Raw genomic sequence first — 23683 nt, 5'->3', positions numbered from 1 at the left:
TTATGGCCCCCAGGCAGGTCCACTCCTGGGCATTCAAGTGGGTCCATATGTCAGGCGTGCAGGGTGGGTCACAGCATCTAGGAGCTCAGTGCAGCTTGGGACTTTGGGACATACGCTCCACCTCTCCGAGCCTCAGTCTCCTTGTCCATCATATAAGGAAATCACTGATTCCAGCCTCCCTGGGCTGTGGAGAGGATTCCCTCGGCGGCTGTGAAAGAGTGCTTTCTTGCGGGTCAGCCCCGACAGGACAGACTTAAGGGCCGGAGGGAGCCCATCCCGCTTGCCCCAGCGAACGCGGGCGAGGGGCTTTCCTCGCAGGTTACATAAGGCAGCCGCGGGCGGAGGCAGCAGAGGGGAGCGCACGTCGGTCCAGCGGGAAAGGGGCGTGGGGAGGCGGCCGGGGCGGCCGGTATCCCGAGGAGTGAGTGCGCCGCCGCTGCCCGAGGTGGGGCGCAGCGCGCGGGGGAGCGCAGGGCGCGGCGGAGTCGGGTTTCAGAGCGCCGGTGACTCAGGGCGCGGGCCGGGAGCCGGGATTCTGCCCGCCGCCGCCGCCGCTGCCGAGCGCCGCCTTTGTTCCCTGCAGGAAGGGCGAGCGCGGCGGCCAGCGCTCAGCGACCCTTCGTCCTCCGCTAAGCTCCAACGCTCTGCTCGACTCGCCGCGCGCCTTCTGGGGCTCCGCAGACCCGCGAGATGGCACCAAGGTAAGACCCGCTTCTCTGCTTCCTCGCGTCCTGGGCCCCTCCAATACTCTTGCCCGCCTCACCTTTTCTCCCTCGGGCACATCTTGCAGGAGGAACAACGGGCAGTGCTGGTGTCTGCTGATGCTGCTCTCGGTCTCCACGCCCCTCCCTGCCGTCACCCAGACCCGCGCTGCGACAGGTAAGCAACCTGGTCGGAGGGTGGCACCGGCTGCCTCCGCGCCCGTGGGGGAAGTCGGTTTTGGCGGCGGACGCGGCTGCGATGCGTGCCTCATTCCTGGACATAAAAGGGAGTCTTGCCACTCCGTGCGCACTGGCGGTCCCGCGGGCGGCTACCTCCTGGCAGTGCAGGGGTTATAGCTGTGAATGGGATCCCTGGGCAGCTGGGGCGGTTGGAGCGCTGTCTGGGCACCCGAGATGTCTGAGCTGGGTGCGGAGCCTCCAATCTTAGGCAGAGAGGGACTTTGGAAACAGCGCCAGCGCCAACAGCCTCAGCGCACCCAGCGACAGCGCTTAGGTTGTGCGTGCTGGCTGGCTTCTGGTAAGGGCAGGTCTGGTGCCTGTCCTCACACAGGTGAGAAGCATGAACACCGGGAGGGACATCTGGGGCTTTTGCTGCTCAAGAAATAACGGAACTGAATTGCTCGGATGCTTAACCCAGCTCTGAGTTACCTAAGCGGTCACGTCTATCATGCGCAGTGGCTCCACCGGTGGTGGAAAGAGCTGTTGCCTGGAAGCCCAGTGGTCTGATCCCTTCCGTTCCCCGGGCCTCAGTTTCTCCAGCAGAACTCAGGCGGTTGGCTGAATAGTAAGATATAAGTTAAAGTAGACCTAAGTTAAAATGGGCCTCGGTTAAGGTCTGACTGCCTGGGTTTGAACTGTGGCTGGCTGAGTGATCTTGGGCAATGATTTCATCGCTCTGTGCCTCAGTTTCCCCATCTGAAAAAGGCGATTAATTAGACCATTTTACCTTCCTAGAAAGCTGTGAATATTAGAGAAATTAGAAATAATGTGCTTTCCATGATTCCACTACATACTAGGCACAAAATAACTGATAGAAATTACTGCTTGATTCTTGCAGTAACTATGTGTTGAAAAGCAATGCAGGTATTTTTATTTTTATTTTAGATTCAGGGAGTGGTCATGTGTGGTTTTTTACAAGGGTATATTGCATGGTGCTGAGGTTTGGGCTTCTATTAATCCCATCACAATGCAGGTATTTTTATAACATTGAGGTTGAGAGAAGCTTAGAAAGTGGCCAGTCCAAAAGCCAGGACTTGAATCCAGGTCTGTAGGCTCTTGCCCTTGCTCAGCTCTTTCCCCATGCAGTTTTGCAGAAGAACCATGCTTTCTATAGCTTCTGACCTCTTCCCCTTTGAATTTGGGGGATTAGTACACAGCTTCAATTGAATAAGGGAGCAGAAAGTCTAGGAAACAACCTCTAGTCGGCCCAAAGGAAACGGGATTGAGAAGGTGGCCTTGGGTTAACTCTTTGTTTGCCTGAAGAAGCCCAAGACAGCCCATTGTCTCCTGGGCAACAAGACCCAAATCCGATGATAGCTTTTCCTGCCAGAGCTTCCAGCCTGGCATTTATTGCAGATCAAAGGGCAGCTGGAGTATAGTTTTAGCTTCTCAGCCCCATGGCTCATGTCAGAAAGTTGCAATTTTGCATATGATATAGGGCCCTGCCAACTCAGTGGCAGAGGCCAAATTTGGGTTCCATCGTCTTTTGTGAACTTTGCTGCAACTTCCAGTTTCCCAAAAGGAAGACAGATCTGGGGATAGGAACTTTGGTGTTTCTTTCTCCTCCTGTGTGTGTCGCTGGGATCCCTCAGTGTCAGGGCTGTTGTTTCTAACACAAAGGAAGTCCTATTCCCATTTATAATGTAAAAAGGGAGGGCCAGCAAACCTTCAGGAGCTGAGAAGGGTCTAAGGAGGGCCATTTGCAACTGATGGGTTTTCAGTGCCCCTTTGGGGATATGAAACGATTCCTAAAAATGTAAACTATCCTCCTGCAAACTGAATCTTTAATGCAATTTAATATCCCTAATACTTGTAAAACACTTTGTATATCCAGGTGGAGGTGTGAACATGTTCATATTTCATTCCTCCAATCCTTACAACCACTCCAGGAGGTGGGAACTGAGAACAGTTACTATCTCTGTTTTTCAAATGAAGAAACAGAGGTCCAAAGTCACAAGACTTCTAAGTGGCTGGGGTGGGATTTGAACCAGAGAGTCTGACTCCAGAGTCCTTGCTCTTAACCATCCTAGTGTGTAGTTAGAGGAGCTTCACGGATGGAGAAAGCTTTAGGGGTTCCATGGTCTCCAATGAGCCCCACAATCTGAATGTCACAATTGTAACGTGAGTCCATTGCATCTGCCTGGCATTGTGCAGTCTTCAAAGCACAATGTCACCTTCACCACATCCCTGGAATCATCACTCAGCAGTGCCGAGAAGTAAATTGGGCTCTGTCTTACAGAGGGGATGTGACTTCCTCAAGGCCACATGACTGTAACTGGGTAGATCCATAATAGCCCTCTCATGTCTGTGAACTTCAGGGCTGGTGCTGTTCCTTCTATAGGGCCACTGCTCAACTGGCTATAAAAAACAATTGCCAAGACTTCATAGCACTATGAACCAGCAGTGTTCTAAGTGCCCTGCCATGAATGAGCTCAGTCAATCATAACAACAACCCCATGTCTTATCCCCTTTTACCGATGAGGAAACAGGAACAGTCATTGCCCAAGGGCATGTAGCCTTCAGTAATATAAGCACAATTTGAGCCCAGAGGGTCTGACTCCAGAATCTGTAATTGTAACCACTACGCTGTATGCTTAAGTGGGGTGGCTTCTGAAAGCATGTTTGTAGGTGGGCTATTATGAGCAGAAATACATGTTCCCAACGATTTACAGTTTCTTAAAATGTTAAATATATACTTACCCTACAATCTAGCATTTCTACTCCTAAGTATCTACTTAAGGGAAAGGAAAGCATATGTCCACCCAAAAACTCATATATATGTTCATAGCAGCATTATTCATAATGGCCAAAACTGGAAATAAAGTTAAATTCACCATTAGCTGGTGAATAGATAAACAAATGAGGTGTATCCATTTAATGGAATACTACTCAGCAATAAAAAGGAATGAAGTATTGATCAATGCTACAACAACATGGATAAACCTTAATACCATTTAGCTAAGTAAAAGAAGCCAGACATTAAAAAGAAATACATTGTAAGAGTCCCTATATATGAGATTTCTGTAAAGGCAGAACTACAGAGACAGAAAACAGAAGCAGAGATTGACTGCAAAGGGGCATGAGGAAACTTTTTGGGGAATGTTCTAAAACTGGATTGTGGTGGTAGTTGTGCAACTCTATAAATTTACTAAAATAATCTAACTATACATTTAAAATGGGTGAATTTTATGGAATGTAAGCTATGCCTCAATAAAGCTGCTTCTTAAATAAAAGAATGCATTTTCCCAGAGCATCTAAGCCCCAGATCTGGTGGGGCTTCAAGGTGGGGTTCCTAGCCAGCCTGGTACAGGGCTGGCACACAGCTCACAACTTAAAAGCTGCCGGCCTCTTAGGGCATTGATTCTCTCAGAAAATGGGTCCAGAGTTCCGCCTGCACCTCCAGGCCTCTGGATTGACTCTCCCTACCATCCCCGAATGCCACTGTGGGCCCAGGACAGGGCTCCTCAGGTAGGGGTAGAATACAGGCATATGGTTTTTTTGCAGATAGTTGATCTCTTAAAAAGTGGGTCTTTGTAAACTTCCTGATATCCTGCACTCCCTAAAACAGCACAAGTTCAGGTATTGGAAAACCTGGGTTCCAATCACTGACTTCCTCCATGAACTTAGATGAGTTGCTCTTCCCACTCTGAGCCAGTTTTCCCATCTATGAAGTGGAGAGGCAAGAGTCACTCATCTCTGTAGTCCTAATTTAAAATGTTGGGAAACAAAACAAAATAATATTTTTCTAGTGTGAGGTTTGATCATTTCATATAGTTTAGTTCAACAAGCCGATTCTGTGCTGGCCCTCATGCTGGCTGGGTACAGAAAGGATTTGGGCACAGAGCTGCCCCAAGGGGGTCATAGTTCACAGGAAGAAAGAAAGGGCCACAGACAACTGTAATGCCATTTTTCCTGAGCTCTTCTCATCTACTATCCAGAGTGTCCTGTGTGCAGCCAACTCCATCCTCCTACACCATCCTGTTTAAAGAGACACTTGTCAGTGGGTGTCACCCACATGGCCTCTTGTACCTCCAGTGGTCAGGGTTGAGCTGAAGGACAGCACCAATCCTTCCTTTTCCTGGTAAAGTTTCAGTGTCATTGGAATACCCAGTATTTTAGAAGATAAGGGGGCTATTGTCCAGGTAGAGATGGTGGTGTCACAAGTAATTTGTTCTTGCTAATAAAGTGTTGATGGTTGCAAATTATTTGCTTGTCTTTAAACTGTTTTATTGTGAAATACAACATCCATTCAGAAAAGTTCATGCTAAAGGTACAGTACAATGATCTATCACAGAGCAAACATTTATGTAATCCAGATGAAGATACAGGATAATCCCCAGAAGCTCTCCTGAACCCCTTTGCTGTGGTTTTATTTTCCCTTCTTTCTCTCTGAGGTAACCATTACCTTGACATTAATAGTCATCACTTTCTTGCTTTTTAAAATTAGCTTTACTATCTAAGTGTGTATCCCAAAATTCTGAAGTTCAGTTCTACTCAATTTTGAACTTTTTACCTGCAGAATCTATTCTTTGGTGTCTGATTCTTTCAATGAATAAGTTTTTGAGATTTATTCACGCCGCTGTATGTGGCTGCAGTTCATTGCCATTGCTGTACAATATTCCATTGCATTAGCATAGCATATATTGCTTATCCATTCTTCTCCAACATTTGTGTTGTTTCCATTTTGGGCTAATGTAATAGTGTCACTCTGAACATTCTTGTGCATTTCTCTCAGTGCACATGTGCATGAATTTCTGTTGGTTCTATACCTAGGAGCGGAGTGCTGAATCAGAGTGTGCATATCCCCCAACTGAGTAGACAATGCCAGCATGTCTTCTAAATGGTTGTATAGATCTACACAGCTACCAAGAAATGAGGGTCTCCATTTCTTCACATCCTCAACAGGACTTGGTCTTGTCACTGAGCTTAACTTTAGCATTTCTAATGGGTGCATATTTGATCTTACTGTAGACTTAATTTCCATTTTCCTAATTATTAAGTTAATCACCTTTTCATATGTTCATTGACCATTTAGATATCCAGACTTACTTTTTATTGAAGTGAAATTTACATTATATAACATTAACCATTTTGAAGTGTACAATTCAGTGTCATTTAGTACCTTCACAATATTGTGCAATCAACGTCTCCATCAAGTTCCAAAACATTTTCATCACCCCAAAAGAAATCTCTACGCCCATTAACCAATTGCTCCCCATTCCCCGCTTTTCCCAGCTTCAGGCAGTCACTAAACTACTTTCTGCCTCTGTGGACTTGGCTATTCTAGGTATTTCATGAAAGCGGAATCATACAGTATATGACCTATTGTGTCTGACTTCTTCCATTTAACCTAAAGTTTTCATGGTTCACTCATGTTGTATCATGTGTCAGTACTTCATGCCTTTTTATGACTGAGTTTTCAGTTTTTAAAATTATAGCCATTTTAGTGGATATAAAATGGCATCTCATTGTGGTTTTTATTAGCAGTCTTTCTTTCTTTCTTTCTTTCTTTCTTTCTTTCTTTCTTTCTTTCTTTCTTTCTTTCTCCTTCCTTCCCTCCCTCCCTTCCTTCTTTCCTTCCTTCCTTCCTTTCTTCCTTCCTTCCTTCCTTCCTTCCTTCCTTCCTTCCTTCCTTCCTTTCTCCCTCCCTCCTTACCTCTCTCCCTCTCTCCCTCTCTTTCTCTCTTTCTCTCTTTCTTTCTTTCTACAGCGTCTCACTCTCTTGCCCAGGCTGGAGTTGGTGGCTCATCTTGGCTCACTGCAACCTCCACCTCCCAGGTTCAAGCGATTCTCCTGCCTTAGCCTCCCGAGTAACTGAGACTACAGGTGTGCCTGGCTCATTTTGTATTTTTAGTAGAGATGGAGTTTCACCATATTGGTCAGGCTGGTCTTGAACTCCTGACCTCATGATCCGCCCACCTCGGCCTCCCAAAGTGCTGGGATTACAGGCATGAGCCACTGTGCCTGGCCTATTTGCAATTTTCTGATGACAAATGACATTGCACATCTTTTCAAGTACTACTTGGCCACTATCTTCTCTGGAGAAATACTGATTTAATGGGAAGCATATGAATCAGAGCAGTGCAGAACTTCCCTCTAACCACCCCACTCTTGCTCCCTGGCAGTCTGACGTGCTTTTCTGAGTGAGAGAGATGTGGGTAGAAGTCACACCTGAAGTTTTGCCTCCTTGGCCTGTAGTCTCCATCTCCCAAAGGACAATTGTCTAGAGCTGGCCACTTTGTCCAGAGCTGGACTTTAGCCATTTGTCATTATTATAAATAGTGCTGCTGGGACATCTTCAGACAAAAGACCTTTTTCTTTTGGATTATTTCCTTTGACAATACTTCCCCCCAATGAACTCACCCATCAAAGAACAGAACTGGTTGGACAGTTCTTACTATGTATTTAGATAGATTTTTCTTATTCAGTCATGATGCTTCCTAGTTTAATTGCTCTCGCTGGGTTCTCATTGTACCTGAGATGGAGTCATGCTCCTGGCCCCAGGGGACCCTGCCTTCCTCCACTAACACTAAGTACCTATGGACTTCAGCTCACATCAAATCACTGGCAGGCTTCTGAATGGGACATGCAACATCCCACATCTGTGCTTTTGCATAGGCTAGTGCCATTTTTATTTTATTATGATTTTTTGGGACAGGGTCTTCTCTGTTGCCCAGGCTCTAGTGCAGTGGTACAATCTTAGCTCATTGAAGCCTCAGAGTCCTGGGCTCAAGGGATCCTCTTTCCTCAGCCTCTTGAATAGCTGGATTACATACCCTCACACCCAGCTAATTTAAAAATTTTTTGTAGACATAGAGTTTTGCTGTGTTGCCCAGGCTGGTCTAAAACTCCTGGCGTCAAGCAATTCGCCCTTCTTGACCTCCCAAAGTGCTGGGATTACAGGCGTGAGCCACTCCACCTGGCTACCAGTACCATTTTAAAAATGCCTTTCCCGCACAGTACCTGGCGACCCCCAAATCATCCTTTTAAGATTCTGCTCTGGGAAGCTGTCTCTCCTCTCCCAGGCATCATGAGCATCTCTTGGTCTTGGGGCTTCTCAGACTGTACTGTGACTGCTGATTAGTTGCCTGCCTCCCTAACTGCTACATGGGAAGTTCTACGAGGCAGGGATGGGCCTGTCCAACTCTGAATCCTGGAACAGGGATCCCAGGTGCAGGGACTGGCATGAAGTGGGTACTCAGCATACTTTTTCAATGAATCAAAGAAGGAATGAAGGGGTTAGTCTAGCCTGTGGTCTAATGCACCAATTTACTATATTCTCTGTGGTGCATAAGTCATCCCAATTCTTCCATGGCTTTGTCAGCTGTAGGGTGACCTTGACTGAGTACTCAGGGAACATTATAGGGCTGTCGTTTTCTTCAATAGTGTAATAACTAGTTAGGCTGGAATTCACACTAATGTTAATTTGCTCTTTATCTTTCTTATTACATTAATTGGATAAAAATTTATTTTCCAGCTTCTCTCTACTCATCTTATTCCTGATTGCCTCAGTTTGTCAAAAGTTGTGCATTTATCTTTTTTCTTCTAGCTAAATATGTAAGTTGATTTTCCAGTTTTCTTTTAATATCTACTGCTTGACCACTTAAAATGAACCATAGATTAGGATATAATCTCTCTTTTTTTAAGCTAGGGTCTCACTATGTTGCCCAGGCTGGTCTTGAACTCCTGGGCTCAAGCAATCCTCCCAACTTGGCCTCCCAAAGTGCTGGGATTACAGGCATAAGCCACCACACCTGGCGAGATTAAGGTATAATCTAAAGCCAGTTCTTTTCCAAAGTGGTCCCCAGGTTTCCCCAAAGTACTAATTGAAGTGTGAGCTATTGCCCCATCATTGTGCTGCCCATCATTGTTGTATGATATCTTATCATATAATATTTTTTCTTTTAATGGTATACTTTTATTTCTGGTACATCTGTACTACTGATCACTTTCTTGTGCTAATATGTGTATGTCATTTTAAATCCATACAATTTTGATGATTGTTACTTTGTGCTGTGTTTTACAGTCTGGTAAGAGAAGTTACCCCTGCCTGCCTCCTTCATTAAGCCACGAATTCTTTAGTATAGGTTAGCTTATTCCATAATTTCTGCGTGATATGATTAGATAATGGGAGCATACCAGTGGTAGTGGGTAGGTGAGGGTTGTAAAAAGGAGGCAATCTTACAATAAGATTCAGTTTAAAGCATTAATGTCTAGTGTGGAGAATGGATAAGCCAATAAGACCTCAAAGAGCATCAGATTGTGGGGTATGACCTATTGCTGTCAACAAAGCACCCAGAGGAGCTGAGGTGGTATCAGAGGTGTTGGGAGGAGCCAGGTTTGCTGGCTGATTACCTTCTTCTGCTGTATCCAAACTACAGAGAGGAAAAGTCTAGGGTTAGAGCGGATCCCAGTCAACATCTAATGAGAGAGACAGGGGGCCCCAGTCACCTAATGAATGCAGCCCACTCTTTAGCCCCATTATAACCAAACTCAACCCAACCCAACCCTATCAAACCCAACTCATCCTAATCCAATTCAACCCACCTAATCCAATACAACCCAATCAAACTCAACGCAATTGAACCCAACCCAACTCAACCTAATCCAATCCAACCCAATCCATCCCAACTCAACCAAATCCAATCCACTCCAGTTCATATTTGTTGCATGCCATGGGTGATTTAAAGGACTGAACAGGGCAAAAAACTATTCTGAGGGCCCTGGTATCTTTCTCAAGTGACCAGGACCCCTGACCTTAGATGCCAGGGAACCCCTTTCTGGGTTTGGAGAGCCTGGCTGGAGTCTGGCTTGCAGGCAACAGTCTGGCCTTAGGCCTCTCTAGGGTTACTCCTCCCATCACCGAGGGACTCAAATGCCACCCAGCTTAAAACCCCCCTCCCATCTAGGCAGTCTTTTGTGACTAGCTTCCTCCCAAAGGGAATTTCTGTTGAAGTCTTCAAAATGGTCTGTCTATTCTGTATTATGGCTACTCTTAAAGATGTCTGTCTTCCTCCTATTATTCCTGGCTTCCTGCTGTCCCAGGCACACTCTGGAGTGGGTGGCAGGATGGCTGAAGAGCCGCATTAGACTCAGTGCCTATCCCGGAGGGACTCATAGTCCAGTAGTAGAGACAGTGTGTGGAAGCTGGCTTGCATGCTAAGGAGCTTGTCCTGAGTTTCCTAACACAGCGTAAGCAAGCATCTGCACTGCCAAAGTAGGGATGTCCATTTCCACCAGGAGATGGGAGAGGCAGAGGGATGTGAGAAGTGTTTGTAAGAGATTCATTTTTTCAATAACGTTAAAAAAATTGGTAATAAAAATAATACATAGTTATTATGAAAACTAGGGCCAAAAAGAGTAGTTTAAAAAGATCACATATTATCTTGTGACTCAAGGATAAACTCTGCTAGTATTTGATGGACTGTGTTTCAAGTTTATTTTCCACCCCTAAGTATGCACATAGATCATAATATGAACAGAACATTCTGTACATTGCATTTAGTATTTAGCTGATGGCTTTTTCCTCCTTAACAATCATCTAGACACCTTCTCTGGAACATTAAATACTCTTCTCTAATATTTTTTGTGTTTGTAATAGTATTTCACTGTTTGGTTGTCCTGTAATTAAACTTTTAGGCTGTTTCTCATTGCTCACTATTATGAACACTATTGTGACGGTCGTAGTCTTGTAGCTTTGTATTTGACTACTTCTGCAATTATTTCCTAGCACAACACAATTTCCTAAAACAAACAGTTGGGTCTAGTGCATGCCCGTTTTTAAGGCTTTTGTTGCATTGTTCAGAAAGGCAATAATAATTTATACTCTCTGCAACAGCATATGAGAACGCTAAGCCCACCCTTCCTTGTCTATTACTGCTGTGTCTCTAACCCAAAAGGAGCAAATGACAACAGGCAAAGGAACAGTGCCAGCATCCTTCTCCAAATTGTGGCCTTACTCAAAAGAGCTGAGGGCCCCTCCCACCCTCCCTCTCCACCCTTCTCCTTCATTCATCCATTTTGCACGTGTCTGTGGAAGGGCTAGAAGAGGGTTTTTCAGGAAATTAGAATGTGAGAGCTCATGTCATGAGGACCTTGGTTGTCATCAGGCCTCCAGTACCTTGGAATCATTTTGGGGATTCCAAGGGGGCCTGTGCCCAGTCCTCCAGCTCTTCAGGGATTCTTCATACATCTGAGATAAGGTCCAGACACCAGCAGGTTTGAAAATCTCCTGGGTAGAGTCTAAGATGCAGCCAAGGCTGAGAACAATCAGTGCAGTCCAACTGCTTCCTTTCAAAGGTGGTGATGCTGAGTCCCAGAGAGGGACTTCTTGTCTTCCTTATCTGTAAATTAGGGCAATTCCTACTCTAAGGATTAGTAAGCATCGAGCCTGTCACTGGTGATCAGTTCAATGCCTCCTTACTTCCCTGCTCCCACATCACTGTGGGTTCCTTGAGGGCAGGAAGCCGTTTTTATTTATCCATGTTTCCCCAGCATCTGACATGGCACTAAATGGACACAAAGAGCATTTGAATAAGTTAATGAATGAATCATTCAAAGCCTGGGACTGTGGAGATCTTAGTGAAAACCCAGCATTATGAACCCTTGACCAGCAAAGTCTATGTGCGCCTCCAGCCACACTGAAAGACCACCCTGCAGCCATCCGCTGTGCAGGAGGATGGGGCTGGAGTAGGGTGAGAGTAGGCACTGCCTATAGTATATATGTCAAAAATAGAATGTTTCATGAAAGAAAAGTCAAGCTGTGCTTTTTTTGGCATAGGAAAGTTACAACCATTTCATCCCACAGAACATAAGGGTAGAGATTCTAGCTGATGACAAGCTGAACCCAAGTTCTTGCAAGTTCAACAGCAGTACACACAGAACTTCTGAAATAGGCCCAGCCAGCTGCTTCTCCCCTTCAACTACAGTCTTAGTGGCTGGCTAGTTCTGACTTGATTGTCTAGCTCCGAGAGGGAAAGTGACTAGCTCATGGTCACAGTTCAAGTTGGCAGGTCTAGAACCAGGTATCCTTACTCCCAGGCCAGTGCTCTGGTGCTTCACATGAACCTAAGAAAATACCAAGAGTACAGTTGGGGTACAGTGGCTCATGCCTATAATCCCAGCACTTTGGGAGGCCAAGGCAGATGGATCACCTGAGGTCAAGAGTTTGAGACCAGCCCAGCCAACGTGACAAAATCTCGCCTCTACTAAAAATACAAAAATTAGCCAGGCGTGGTGGTGCACGCCTGTGGTCCCAGCTACTTGGGAGGCTAAGGCAGGAGAATCTCTTGAGCCCAGGAGGCAGAGGTGGCAGTGAGCCGAGATCACGCCACTACATTCCAGCCTGGGTGACAGAGCAAGGCCCCATCTCAAAAACAAAAACAAACAAAGAAACCAAAAACAACAACAACCAAAAAACAGTATGATCTGTGCTAATAATTATATAGTGCTTTTTATGTGCCAGGTGCTGTTTTAAGTTTTAATATATAGGATATACATATATGTTATATATACACACACATGTATCTGTGTGTATATATACACACATCTCTGTGTGTGTATGTATATGTTTTATATAATATACATTTTATATATACATTTATATATATGTATGTGTATCTGTGTGTGTATTTAATATATGAAATTCTCACCACAGCCTTGTGAAATGAAGAAATTCAATTACAACTTGACATCAGCACACAGGTCTGTCTCCCAGCCTCCATCCTCTCCACCCTAGAACCCATCCTACACACTGCAGCCACAGTAATCTTCTAGCTTCTTGCTACTCAATCTTCTTGCTTCTAGCTTCTTGCTACGTGTGGTCCATGGACCAGCAGCATCAGCATGACCTGGGAACTTGGCAGAAATGCAGAATCTCTGGCTTCACCTCCAGAATTCATAAATCACAATCACACCATCTAAGGGACTGAGGATCACATTTTAACAAGATCCTCGGTGATTCACGCATACTTTTAACATTTGAGCAACACTCTAAACCAGCTCTGATTGTGTTGCTCCATGCTTAGAACCCTTTGCCATCTTCCCATGATCACCATCTGTGGTAGGCAGGGTCATGGCCCTCTGAAGGACCCACAGCCGAACCTCCAGGACGTGTGACTCCATTAGGTTCTATAGCAAAGTGAGTTAGGCTGCAGATAGAATTAAGGTTGATAATCAGCTGACCTGAAATGAGGTAGATTGCCTCAGATTATCTGGTTGGGCCCAACATCATCACAAGGGTCCTCAAAAGTGGAAAAAGGAGGCAGAGGAAATCAGAGTGGTGTGATGTGAGAGGACTTGAGCATCCTTGTTTGCTAGCTTTGAAAATAGAGGAGGCCAGGCGCAGTGGCTCACGCTTGTAATCCCAGCACTTTGGGAGGCCGAGGCAGGCGAATCACGAGGTCAGGAGATTGAGACCACGGTGAAACCCTGTCTCTACTAAAAATACAAAAAATTAGCTGGGCGTGGTGGCAGGCGCCTGTAGTCCCAGCTACTCAGAGAGGCTGAGGCAGGAGAATGGCGTGAACCCGGGAGGTGGAGCTTACAGTGAGCCGAGACTGCGCCACTGCTCTCCAGCCTGGGCTACAAAGCGAGACTCCGTCTCAAAAAAAAAAAAAAAAGAAAATAGAGGAAGGGGCCGCAAGCCAAGGAATGCAAGCAGCCTCTGGAAGCTGCAAAAGGCAAGGGAATTGATTTTCCCTTAGAGCTTCCAGAAAGAAGCATGGTCTGCTGATACCTTAATTTTTATCTCGGTAAGACCTGTGTTGGACTTCTAACCTCCAGAACTGTAAGATTAAAAAACTTGTGTTGATGTAAGCCACTAAGTTTGTGGCAGTTTGTTATAGCAGCATTGGAAGATAAATACAGCCTTCTACTCCTTAGTGTGGCATTTGAGGCCCTCTGAAGTTCCACCAAGTGCTGTCCTGGCCTCATCTCCCAGAATATCCCTTCCCACACCCTGATCTCAAACCAACAGAGCCTCCAGAGTAGCTAGAGTATGGGAAGGGATGCTGAAAAAAACAGACTAGGGTTATTTCTCTCTCTCTCTCTTTGTGTGTGTGTGTGAGACAGATGATTCTCACTCTGTTGCCCAGGCTGGGGTGCAGTGGTACAATCACAGCTCACTGCAGCCTTGACCTCCCTGGGCTTAAGTGGTCCTCCAGCTCAGCCTCTCAAGTAGCTGGGACTGCAGGTGTGCGCCACCATGCCTGAATAATTTTTCTACCTTCTTTTTTTTGTTTCTTTTTTTAAGAGATGGGGTTACACTATGTTGCCCAGGCTGATCTCAAACTCCCAGTACAGGCACCATCACACCTGGCTGGGGTTGCTCTCTGTACCACCAGCACCTAGCCCTGTACATGGCCCCTGGCCAGTACTCAGGCAATGCCTTTTGAAGTAATAACCCAGTGGAACCCTATTACGTTCAGGTCGCCACCAGCCACGGAGGAGCCCATGACATGCCGGAGGCAATTATGGCAACAACGCGGGACGTGGTGGAGACTCTCCCAGAGCCTCAGCCTTAACAATCCTTTGCTCTTCTTCTGCTGTGGGCAAATCACTGTACCTCTCTGGGCCTCAGTTTCCCCATCTGGGAAATGAAGGGGTTGGAAAGGCAATTCTAAAAGCATCGTTAGAATGAACATTCTAGGATATCTGAGTTCAGTTTGGCCGCACTTTGTGGCAATTGGGGGCAGTGATTCGGCTCAGCTCTGCTCAGCCCTGTTCATCTCACTGCTGAGCACATCCTTCACTGTCATCCCATTCACAAAGTGGGATACAAAACTGCCCAGCAACTGTGTGTATTTGGTACAAAACAGAGACTACAGCTGCTCATTCCCCCTGTCTAGTTAAAATGCCAAATTACTCACTCTCCCACGGAAAGAAAAAAAGGAGGGGTGGAAGAAACCATTTCTCACTGCAGAGTTTTTCCATGTGACATATTTTCTAATTTTATTTCAGGTCTAACTGTCTGCAGTAGATGGCTCCATTTCAGGGTCTTCCCCTCCCCTTTTAGGATATGAGCTTTCATTAAGGAATGAAGTGGCTTTATTTGTTTAATATTTGCAAGTGTGGGCTGATATCAAATTGCAACTGAATGTCTTCATTTTCTTGGCAGAGGGAAGTTCTCTAAGATGCCCTGAACTGGTTTAGTGGCTTGGATTCCTTGGTTCTAGGCCTGGTCACAGGAGCTTTGCCAAGTCCCTTCCATTCTCTGGACTCAGATACTCAATCCGCAAAGTAAGGAAGAGGCTGGCTCATCAACGGAGATAGGGTGGCTGGATTGGAAGCCGTGGCTGATGCGCCCCATTTCTAAGAGTGGTTCCATTTGAGACTGTGTTGGAATGGTATGCAGCTCAGTTTATGTCTGTGCTCAGCTCCTGTCATCTCTGCACTGTTGCTTTAGTTCATGGAATGGCTGAGAAATTTTTCATACCTGGAAAGAGTACTGTAGCTTTGTGTTTTTTTTGTTTTGTTTTGTTTTGTTTTTTGAGATGGAGTCTCGCTCTGTCACCCAGGCTGGAGTGCAGTGGCGCAATCTCGGCTCACTGCAAGCTCCGCCTCCCAGGTTCACGCCATTCTCCTGCCTCAGCCTCTCTGAGTAGCTGGGACTACAGGCGCCCGCCACCACGCCCGGCTAATTTTTTTTTTTTTGTATTTTTAGTAGAGATGGGGTTTCACCGTGGTCTCGATCTCCTGACCTTGTGATCCGCCCGCCTCGGCCTCCCAAAGTGCTGGGATTACAAGCGTGAGCCACCGCACCCGGCCAGCTTTGTTTTAAAGAAATTAATTCTGGCCAGGCATGGTGGCTCACACCTGTAATCTCAGCACTTCGGGAAGCTGAGGTGGGAGGATCTCTTGAAGCCAGGAGATCGAGACCAGCCTAGGCAACATAGTGAGACCCTGTCTCTACAAAAAAAAAAAAAAAAAAAAAAAAAAACCTAAAATAATCTGGGTGTGGTGGCATGAACCTATAGTCCCAGCTACTCAGGAGGCTCAGGCAGGAGGATCGATCACTTGAGCCCAGGAGACACCATGCCCGGCCAGAATTAATTTCTTTAAAACAAAACTACAGTACTCTTTCCAAGTTATGAAAAATTTCTCAGCCATTCCATGAACTAAAGCAACAGTGCAGAGATGACAGGAGCTGAGCATAGACATAAACTGAGCTGCATACCATTCCAACACAGTCTCAAATGGAACCACTCTTAGAAATAAGGCTGCAGTGAGCTATGATTGTGCCAGTGCACTTCAGCCTGGGCGACAGAGTGAGACCTTGCCATAAAAAAAAAAAAATTAATTCTGCCCCTGCAATGTCTGTTGCATGCAACCTCTCCCTTCTATCTTCTTGCCCTACCTGGCTTCAGGCCTGTGTTACTTCTTTCTGATGGGTTGCTCCCTGGCCAGCAGGATCTCCCATCTCTCTGTCCTCTAGCGTAGCTTCTCACTGTGAGTCAGAGTAGCTTGTCTAAAATACAGGTCCCATCATGTCACATCCCCTCTCAAAACCCTTCCATGCTTTCCGTGATGCAAAATACATTCCACACTCCTTGAGTTGCAGTTCAAGGCCTCTTCTCCTCTCACATCCCTCCCCGTGCCCTGGCTCTACCACCCTGAACTGCTTGCTGGTCTCTGAATTGACCATGCATGTTCCCTTCTCCAAGCCTTTGCTTGTGCTGTTCCTCAGCCTGCCCTATGGAAATCCTCCTTTGCATTTTCACCTTGATAGACTTGTTGCTTAAACTGTGGTCCCTGGACCAGCAGCATGGGCATCATCCAGGAGCTCATTAGAAACAGAGTCCCAAGGCCGGGCACAGTAGCTCACACCTATAATCCCAGCACTTTGGGAGGCCAAGGTAGGGTGATTGCCTGAGGCCAGGAGTTTGAGACCAGCCTGGGCATCATAGTGAGACCCCATGTCTATAAAAAATGAAAAAATTAGCCTGATGTGGTGACATGTGCCTGTAGTCCCAGCTACTCGGGAGCCTGAGATGGGAGGATTGCTTGAGCCCAGGAGGTTAAGGCTGCAGTGACCCGAGGTCACACCCCTGAACAAACCCCAGCCTGGATGACAAAGGGAGACTCTGTTTCAAAAATAAAAAAGAAAAAAAAGAAAAGAAATACAGGATCCCAAATCCTGCCTCAGACCCACAGCATCAGATCTAGACCCACAGCATCAGATCTGTACCTTAACCAGGCCCCCAGGTGATGTGTGTGGCACTCAAGTGTAAGCTGCAGTGCTGTGTAGCTTGGTGGGCAAGTGCTGAATCTGGGCAGTCAGATAGAGCTGGCCTGGTTCCAGGCTCTGAATGTATCAGTTGGTGACCTTGGACAATGTACTAATCCTTTTGAAACCTCAGTTTCCTCATCTGTAGAGCGAGGAAACTATAAATGAAATAATGCCCCAAGCTGTTAGCACAGTGCCTAGCACATGGAAAGCCCTTAATGAAGGGGAGTGGCCAATAACAAGGTTCCATCTCAGTGCTAGCTGATGTTGTGCCTAAGCTGTCCTGTGTCCTTTCTCAGCATTGCTTGTATCGGGTTTATTCCATCAGGGGTGAGAACTCATTTGCAAGTCCATCTTGCTGAGGACGGGAAGGGCCAGGACCATGTCATTATTTGTGTTTGGAGTTTAGAATCATTGACCTTCCAGTGGAGGGAAATAAACAATCATAATCCGATGTGGGGAAAGTGAAACATAGCTAAACAAGGACTTTGCAAAGTGGGTGGGATCGAATTCATTCCAGAGTTTCTGCTCTTGGTAGAAATGGCCATTCTGCCTGTTGTAACCTGGGGGCTTTCTCATTCATCCATTTGTTCACTCACTTTTATGTAATATGTATTGACTGTCCTCTGAATACAAGCAATGTGTGATATCCTGGGCAGAAAATGAAAAGCAAGATAGGCTTGCTGCTTGCTATAGGATCCTCTAGGATCCTATAGTCTAATGGGGGACATTGATGCTAAATAAAGGATGGTACAAAAAGACTCTTTATGTTTATAAATGGTGGAAAATGTTAGAAAGCATAATGGGAGCTATGAAAGCACATGCCAGGACACTCTCATCTGTAGCAGGGTGTCAGAAGAGTCTCCCCAAGGAATGAAATTTAAGATGAGGTCTGAGGGGTGAACAGATTTAGCCAGGAAAGGAGGTGGGGCTGATGGGCTGGAAGAGGAGTGGAATGTTCCAGATACAGAGAAACAGAATGAGGAGAGGATGGAAGAGACAGCCTGAGTGTGGCTCGAACATGTTGAGGGAGGAAGGCAGGGTGAAGTTTCTGGGATGAAAGCAGGACCTTCGCCCAGGAGCCGCTTTTCCTAGCCTGGCCCTAGGGGAGCATCTTGGCTTCCCACCGTCCCTCAGTCTTACAGCACTACCACCCCGGGCCACCCGGGGTAAAGGCCTTTCGTCTAGGTAGGGTGCAGTCAAGCCCTGGATTCTACTACCTGCCTTGCTCCTGCCTCTGCTTATCAGCCAGTGAATTGCTTCAGGGCAGGGGCAAAGGGTCTCTACCTTTATGTAGCATAAGAGAAGAGAATTTAAGAGACTTGCAGTAAAATATCAGGAAGCCAGAGTCAGAAGAGAGCCTGGAGCCAGCACAAAGAGCCCCTGGTCCACCTTGGCCTCTCAGAGCCTCCCAGGCCATGGCAGCTGCCTGGCAAAGAGGTGGTGGAGGCAAGTGAGGAAGGTTTCTAACAATTGCTGTCTGTGGTTAGACTCCAGTCAGTCCTGGCTTTGCAAAGCTTCCTCCCGTCTATACAATGAAGAGGTCAGACCAGTGCTAAGGTCATCCAGGTCTGACATGATCTCTTTTTATTTTTTGTCTCTCTCTGGATCTCTGTATTGAGAACGTGCATCCGTGAACATAGGAAGAATACTCTTGCCAGCGAACAGAAATGCGGTTTGGGGAGGAATAACTCGGGTGGGAGGTTTTTTAGATGCTTTCACTCAGGGGAGCAATTCCTTTAGACATGGTTGTACCCGTGAGATGTGGGGGATGCGTTACGCCTCTCCTGTCCAAGCCATTCCTTTGGAGACCTGCTTCTCAAACGGGTGTGCTCACAGTCCTTGGCTGTGTGACAGTGGCATGCGAAGAGCCACATTGTTTATTTCCTGGAGCATTTTACTCAGTGGTCGGTAATTTGTGGTGAGGAGACCAGTAACAACTGGGGAATAATTTGGAACATTTTTATATTATTAAAACAAACACACACACATGTTTGGAGTGGAATTCAAAACTTAAGTGCTTTTAAAGATAAAGCAAGAGAATTAAATTTTCAAGGTCCTGGGGGGCTCTTTGGCTAGACTCAGGCCCTCAGGTATATCTGATGACAGAGTGCTTTAGCAGAGATGATGTTATATACAGATTTGAGGTCCCCAACTTGTGGGGGATATTTAGAATTATTGCAAAGGATACATGGACATTTTCTGTCTACAGATACCTAACACCTGTATGTGGAGGGGGCTATTAATGCTTTGATATTGACAAGATGGAGATGGTCACTGCCCTCCAAAGCTTTGGATTAGAACTGTCAACTCCAAGAGGGAAGGAACTTGTCTATCACTGCTGGATCTCCGGCACTTAGAATAGTGCCTGCTATACAGCAGGTGCTCAATAAATGCTTCTGGAATGAATAGAAATGTGTGTGTTGATGGCCATGAGAAGCTTTCATTTCTCCATCCACGTTTACCTTTCCAGGAATGGTGTGTGGGGCTGCTTTAGCATGGAGATCTTGGGTGGAATGTGAAGAATGCTGTCATGCATATGCATGTGGGAGGCTGGTCAGCCTTGCTCTGGTTCAAGATTTCTAAGAATCACTCTTTGGAGGCAGCCCTCCACCCAGCGTGGTCCATGCTGCATAGCGTAGGCTCCTTGTGTGAGAAGGCACAGTTCACCATTTATGCACCTTGGGTAGCTAGGACCCCCTGGGCCTCACTTCTCACAAGGCCTGCAAGTCCCCCCAAACACCTTACTCCCATCAGAACCCACTGGGAACCTGAGGCCTCAGAAAATGCTGGACTTTGGGGATCAACTATTCCAGCTCCCCCAAATTGCAGATGGGAAGATGGAGGTTCAAAGAGAACAAGGAACTTTCTGGGAATCACACACATTTTAGCTATGTGACTCCCAACAGGTTCCTTGTTCTAGAACTGGGTCTGGAACTAGGTCTTCTGATATCCAGGTGGGTGGCATCAATCCATTTTGAAATTCCCCAGTGCTGCTTGATCATATCCATACCATTCTCAGGGATGTGCCTGACAGTAGTGTGTGGTTAGACCTGAGCTTTGGAAACATCACATGAACTTTAAATCCTAGTTCAGCACTTTTTTTTACTATGTGACTTGGGCACATTGCTCAGAAAGAGCGTGGGTTTCCTCATCTGGATGGTGGTTGTGGGTGGTGGGTATAGGAGTCCTACCTCCTGGGGCTATATGAGCTACTCAGCAGGTAATGCCCAGGAGTGCTCACAGCCAGGGATGGGGAACCCAGTGCTGAGCCATCCGTCCCACAAAGTTAAGGTCATGCCCATCCCGTTCACCCCAAATCTCCATCACTTGCAGTGCCAGGCATGTGATGGCGTGTGCTTGATAGTCATTTGTGAATGAACAAATGAATGAATGAACAAAATGGACAGAATATGCTTAGCACCTGACATTTGCCCTGTGCCACCACCCTGAGAGCTAAGTATTGCCACCTCTATTTCCAGATAAGGAAGCTAAGGCTCAGAGAAGATAAAGAACATGCTCAAGATCACCTGGCTAGTACATGGCTGAGCAGGGACTTACATACAAGTTTCTCTGGCATCAAATTCCATGTCCTTTGCCCTGCACCATTCTGGGGGAGGCTGGTCCTCCTGGGGTTCCCCCGAGGTCACCTCCCTTCCCACCCCCCATTTCTGGTCTCTAGTTAGGAGGTGTCCACTGAGTTTTCATCTTGGAAGGTCTGATTCCCTCTCCCATTATTCTGGCGGTCCACAGGCTGTTCCTGCAGCAAACATTTGGAGACTGTCAAGCTGTACTTTCATCTAAATTAAACAAGAGTCAGCCTGTTTCAAAATATGACTTCAGGGTCACCATCTGTTCTGGCTGTTCCCTTAAACTCAAATCCCATTTTGGAGCCAAATGGGGCTCCAGCATCCCACAGAGAGTGTGTCTCTTTGCACAACTGAGCAGGAAAGTCTGTAGAAAGACACAGTGTGTTTGATAACAACCCTCGGACAAATTTCTCTGGTTGTTTCTTTTCCCCTACTCAACGGCATCGACGTCATTGCATGTGGACCACAGGTCCCCACCACAGATTCAAATGCATTCCTTTCTACATTGAGTACCTAGTGTGTACCAAGCTCTGTATGAGGCCCTTTCCCATGCCATCTTCCGGGTCATGGGAGAGAGTGGCCTGGATCTTACAGTGGGGGGAATACAACATGCCGAAGCTGCTTGAGCTGGTCACACCATCAGTCTGGGCATCAGTTTTCTCATCTTGCGGACATTGCACTGGGTATTTTCTGAGGTCCTTCCCAGCTCTGAAGGTTACCCTGATTCTTCATCAGCGCCTTGGCCAATGTAGGCGAGATTTCACGGTGCCCACTGAAGCTATGAGCTCGTTCTGACTGCGCTGCTTGTCTGCCCTGGCTGAATTCACACAAGCTCATCTGTTGGGACGCCCCAGGCTGTTCCCAGGGCAGCTTGATTTTGCCCAGGGCATAACATGCCAAGTGCTGAGAGGCTGCAGGAAAGTATGTCTCCTGCTGTTGCCAAACTATCGCCTTCGCACCACATTCCAGATCGCCCAATTCCACCCTCTCCTTGGCAAGAAAAAGAAAGGGGACCCAACTGCCCAGGGCAGCAGCTTGGGGTGAAATGAGGATTCCTCCTAAAATGGTCAGCTAGAACCTTCCTCAGGAATCTGCCAAGGCACCCGGTTGCCTGTTGCATAAATTTTAGTCTCCTTGGCTGGACATTCGAGGCTCTCTGACTCCAGCCTCCTTAAGGAAAAAGAATTGAGAGTAGCAAGAGCTGGGAAGTCCCAACCACTGCAGTTAAGGCCTGCAGTCTTAAGCTCCTTCAGCTTCAGTCCTCTCATCTGAAAATGGCATAGCCACAGTCCCCACCCCATCAGACTGCCTTGAGGTTAGGTGAGCTAATGCACCTAAGTGCTGAGCTCAGGGTTGGCCTGTTGTGAGATTAACGTTTCTAAGTCTGAATCTCTCTGGATCCGTAATTCTCTCCTTTTTGCTCCAATGCTGGAGGCTATCTCGGGGTCCCATTTTTCCCATCCTTGGAATCACTCACTTGGCCCTCGTTTTCCTAATTGTGTGGGTTTGCTCATGCTCTGCTCACTCCACTGTGTTCAACCTGTGTGAAGCCTCCCAGGCCTATCTCCATTGGCCTTTCCTTCAGGTCCCCTTCCCAGTGTCCCCCAGTGGGCAGGGAGCGCTCCCTCTTTAAGCCCCTGCAGGACTTTCCTGTCCTTTGCTCATGGCTCCAAGCTCAGGTCACCTGTATCCAGGCCCTGTGTTGGTATCTGGTCCTTTTTTTCCAGGGGACCCAATTCCTTGTCCTCTTGATCTCCCAGAGCCCAGCCCAGGGCCAAGTCCAGACGGGGTTGGAAAGTGGATGCTGGTTGTGGACAAGGCCAGACTGGGCCCAGGATAGAGTGAATGATAGTAAGGTCCCCTCCTGACTCTCCTTCTGGGAGGGAAGAGAGAGGACCATTCTCCCCTAGGGAGATGTAAATTATGGCTGCCTTGAGGCCTGTGGATAACAACTCAAGAGATTTCATTGACCACATAGTATCAATCATGCCAAAGAAATCAAGAAACACCCCAGGCCATGCTTCACTTAGAGAAAGACTTAGAAAGCTCAGAATTAAAATACGTATTTCAAGCTCATCCTATCATTCAGTGCTCCTCCTAACCCAATGCAGCACCCCCATGGAGGAGATGGGGTCTTTTCCACGCAGGAGGACCAGGGATCTTACCAGTCTGCTTCTGGGATCTCCAGGGCTGGCCTGTCCCATCCTACCTTGCCCCATGGCCCCAGCTCATGCTCTGACACCCGGATAGGCCATGAGCAGCCTCCCTGAGGCCTCTAGCCAAACCTCAAGGACCCTAACAGTATATAATAGAGAAGGGGAAGCACTGTTGTTCACATTCTCCACCCAGACCATGTTGCAGGGGGGAGGAAGATAGAGGCAGCTGGAAATGAGTCTGAAGTCTGAGAAGCCAGTGTGTTTAAGAGAGTCACTCTCATCTCAGTGAAGGAGAGCTGAGGGCAGCCATTTTGCAGAAGGCTGCTCATTCAAAGCCTCCTGCTTAGGGAGAGGGGATTGCAGCCCCCAGTAAAGCTACAATGAACTCTGTGTGGTTATTAATATTATATTATACCTCAACAGTGGGGATCAGGTGAGAGCTAAGCTATTAAGTGCATATTAAGCTAAATGGTGCTGGTGGGATTACTGTGACAACTATTGGCATTCATTAGAATTCTTTAAGATTGATGATAAATGTGATGTGTTAAGACAGGCATACAGTCATGCTTGTCTAGAGTCCATTAAGCTCATTCATTCATACACATGTGTATTATTTGTACATTCATTCATTCATCAAATGCTCAATTTATGCCTACTTCAGGCAAGGTCTCACGTTAGGGAGGTGAGGGTGACACTGGGAGATATGGAGATGAAACAGAACATGCTGCCTACCTCCTGAAGGGCTCACAGGCTGCTGAGGGACACAGGTGA

General features: G+C 46.8%; 1 protein-coding gene across 1 annotated transcript in view; it reads left to right on the top strand.

Annotated features, from left to right (window-relative positions):
• The first annotated feature begins 316 nt into the window (after positions 1-316).
• The window catches only part of COL15A1 (collagen type XV alpha 1 chain), a 132204-nt gene continuing 108837 nt past the window's right edge, over positions 317-23683 (top strand). Inside the window, exons 1-2 of the mRNA XM_030794822.1 lie at positions 317-701; positions 791-879. Coding sequence (XP_030650682.1) covers positions 691-701; positions 791-879 — 100 coding nt within the window. The 5' untranslated portion in view covers positions 317-690. The remainder of the gene's footprint in view (positions 702-790; positions 880-23683) is intronic.

The sequence above is a fragment of the Nomascus leucogenys genome, chromosome 1a (assembly GCF_006542625.1).
Source record: "Nomascus leucogenys isolate Asia chromosome 1a, Asia_NLE_v1, whole genome shotgun sequence".
NCBI lineage: Eukaryota > Metazoa > Chordata > Mammalia > Primates > Hylobatidae > Nomascus > Nomascus leucogenys.
This window is presented reverse-complemented; position numbering and strand designations above follow the sequence as displayed.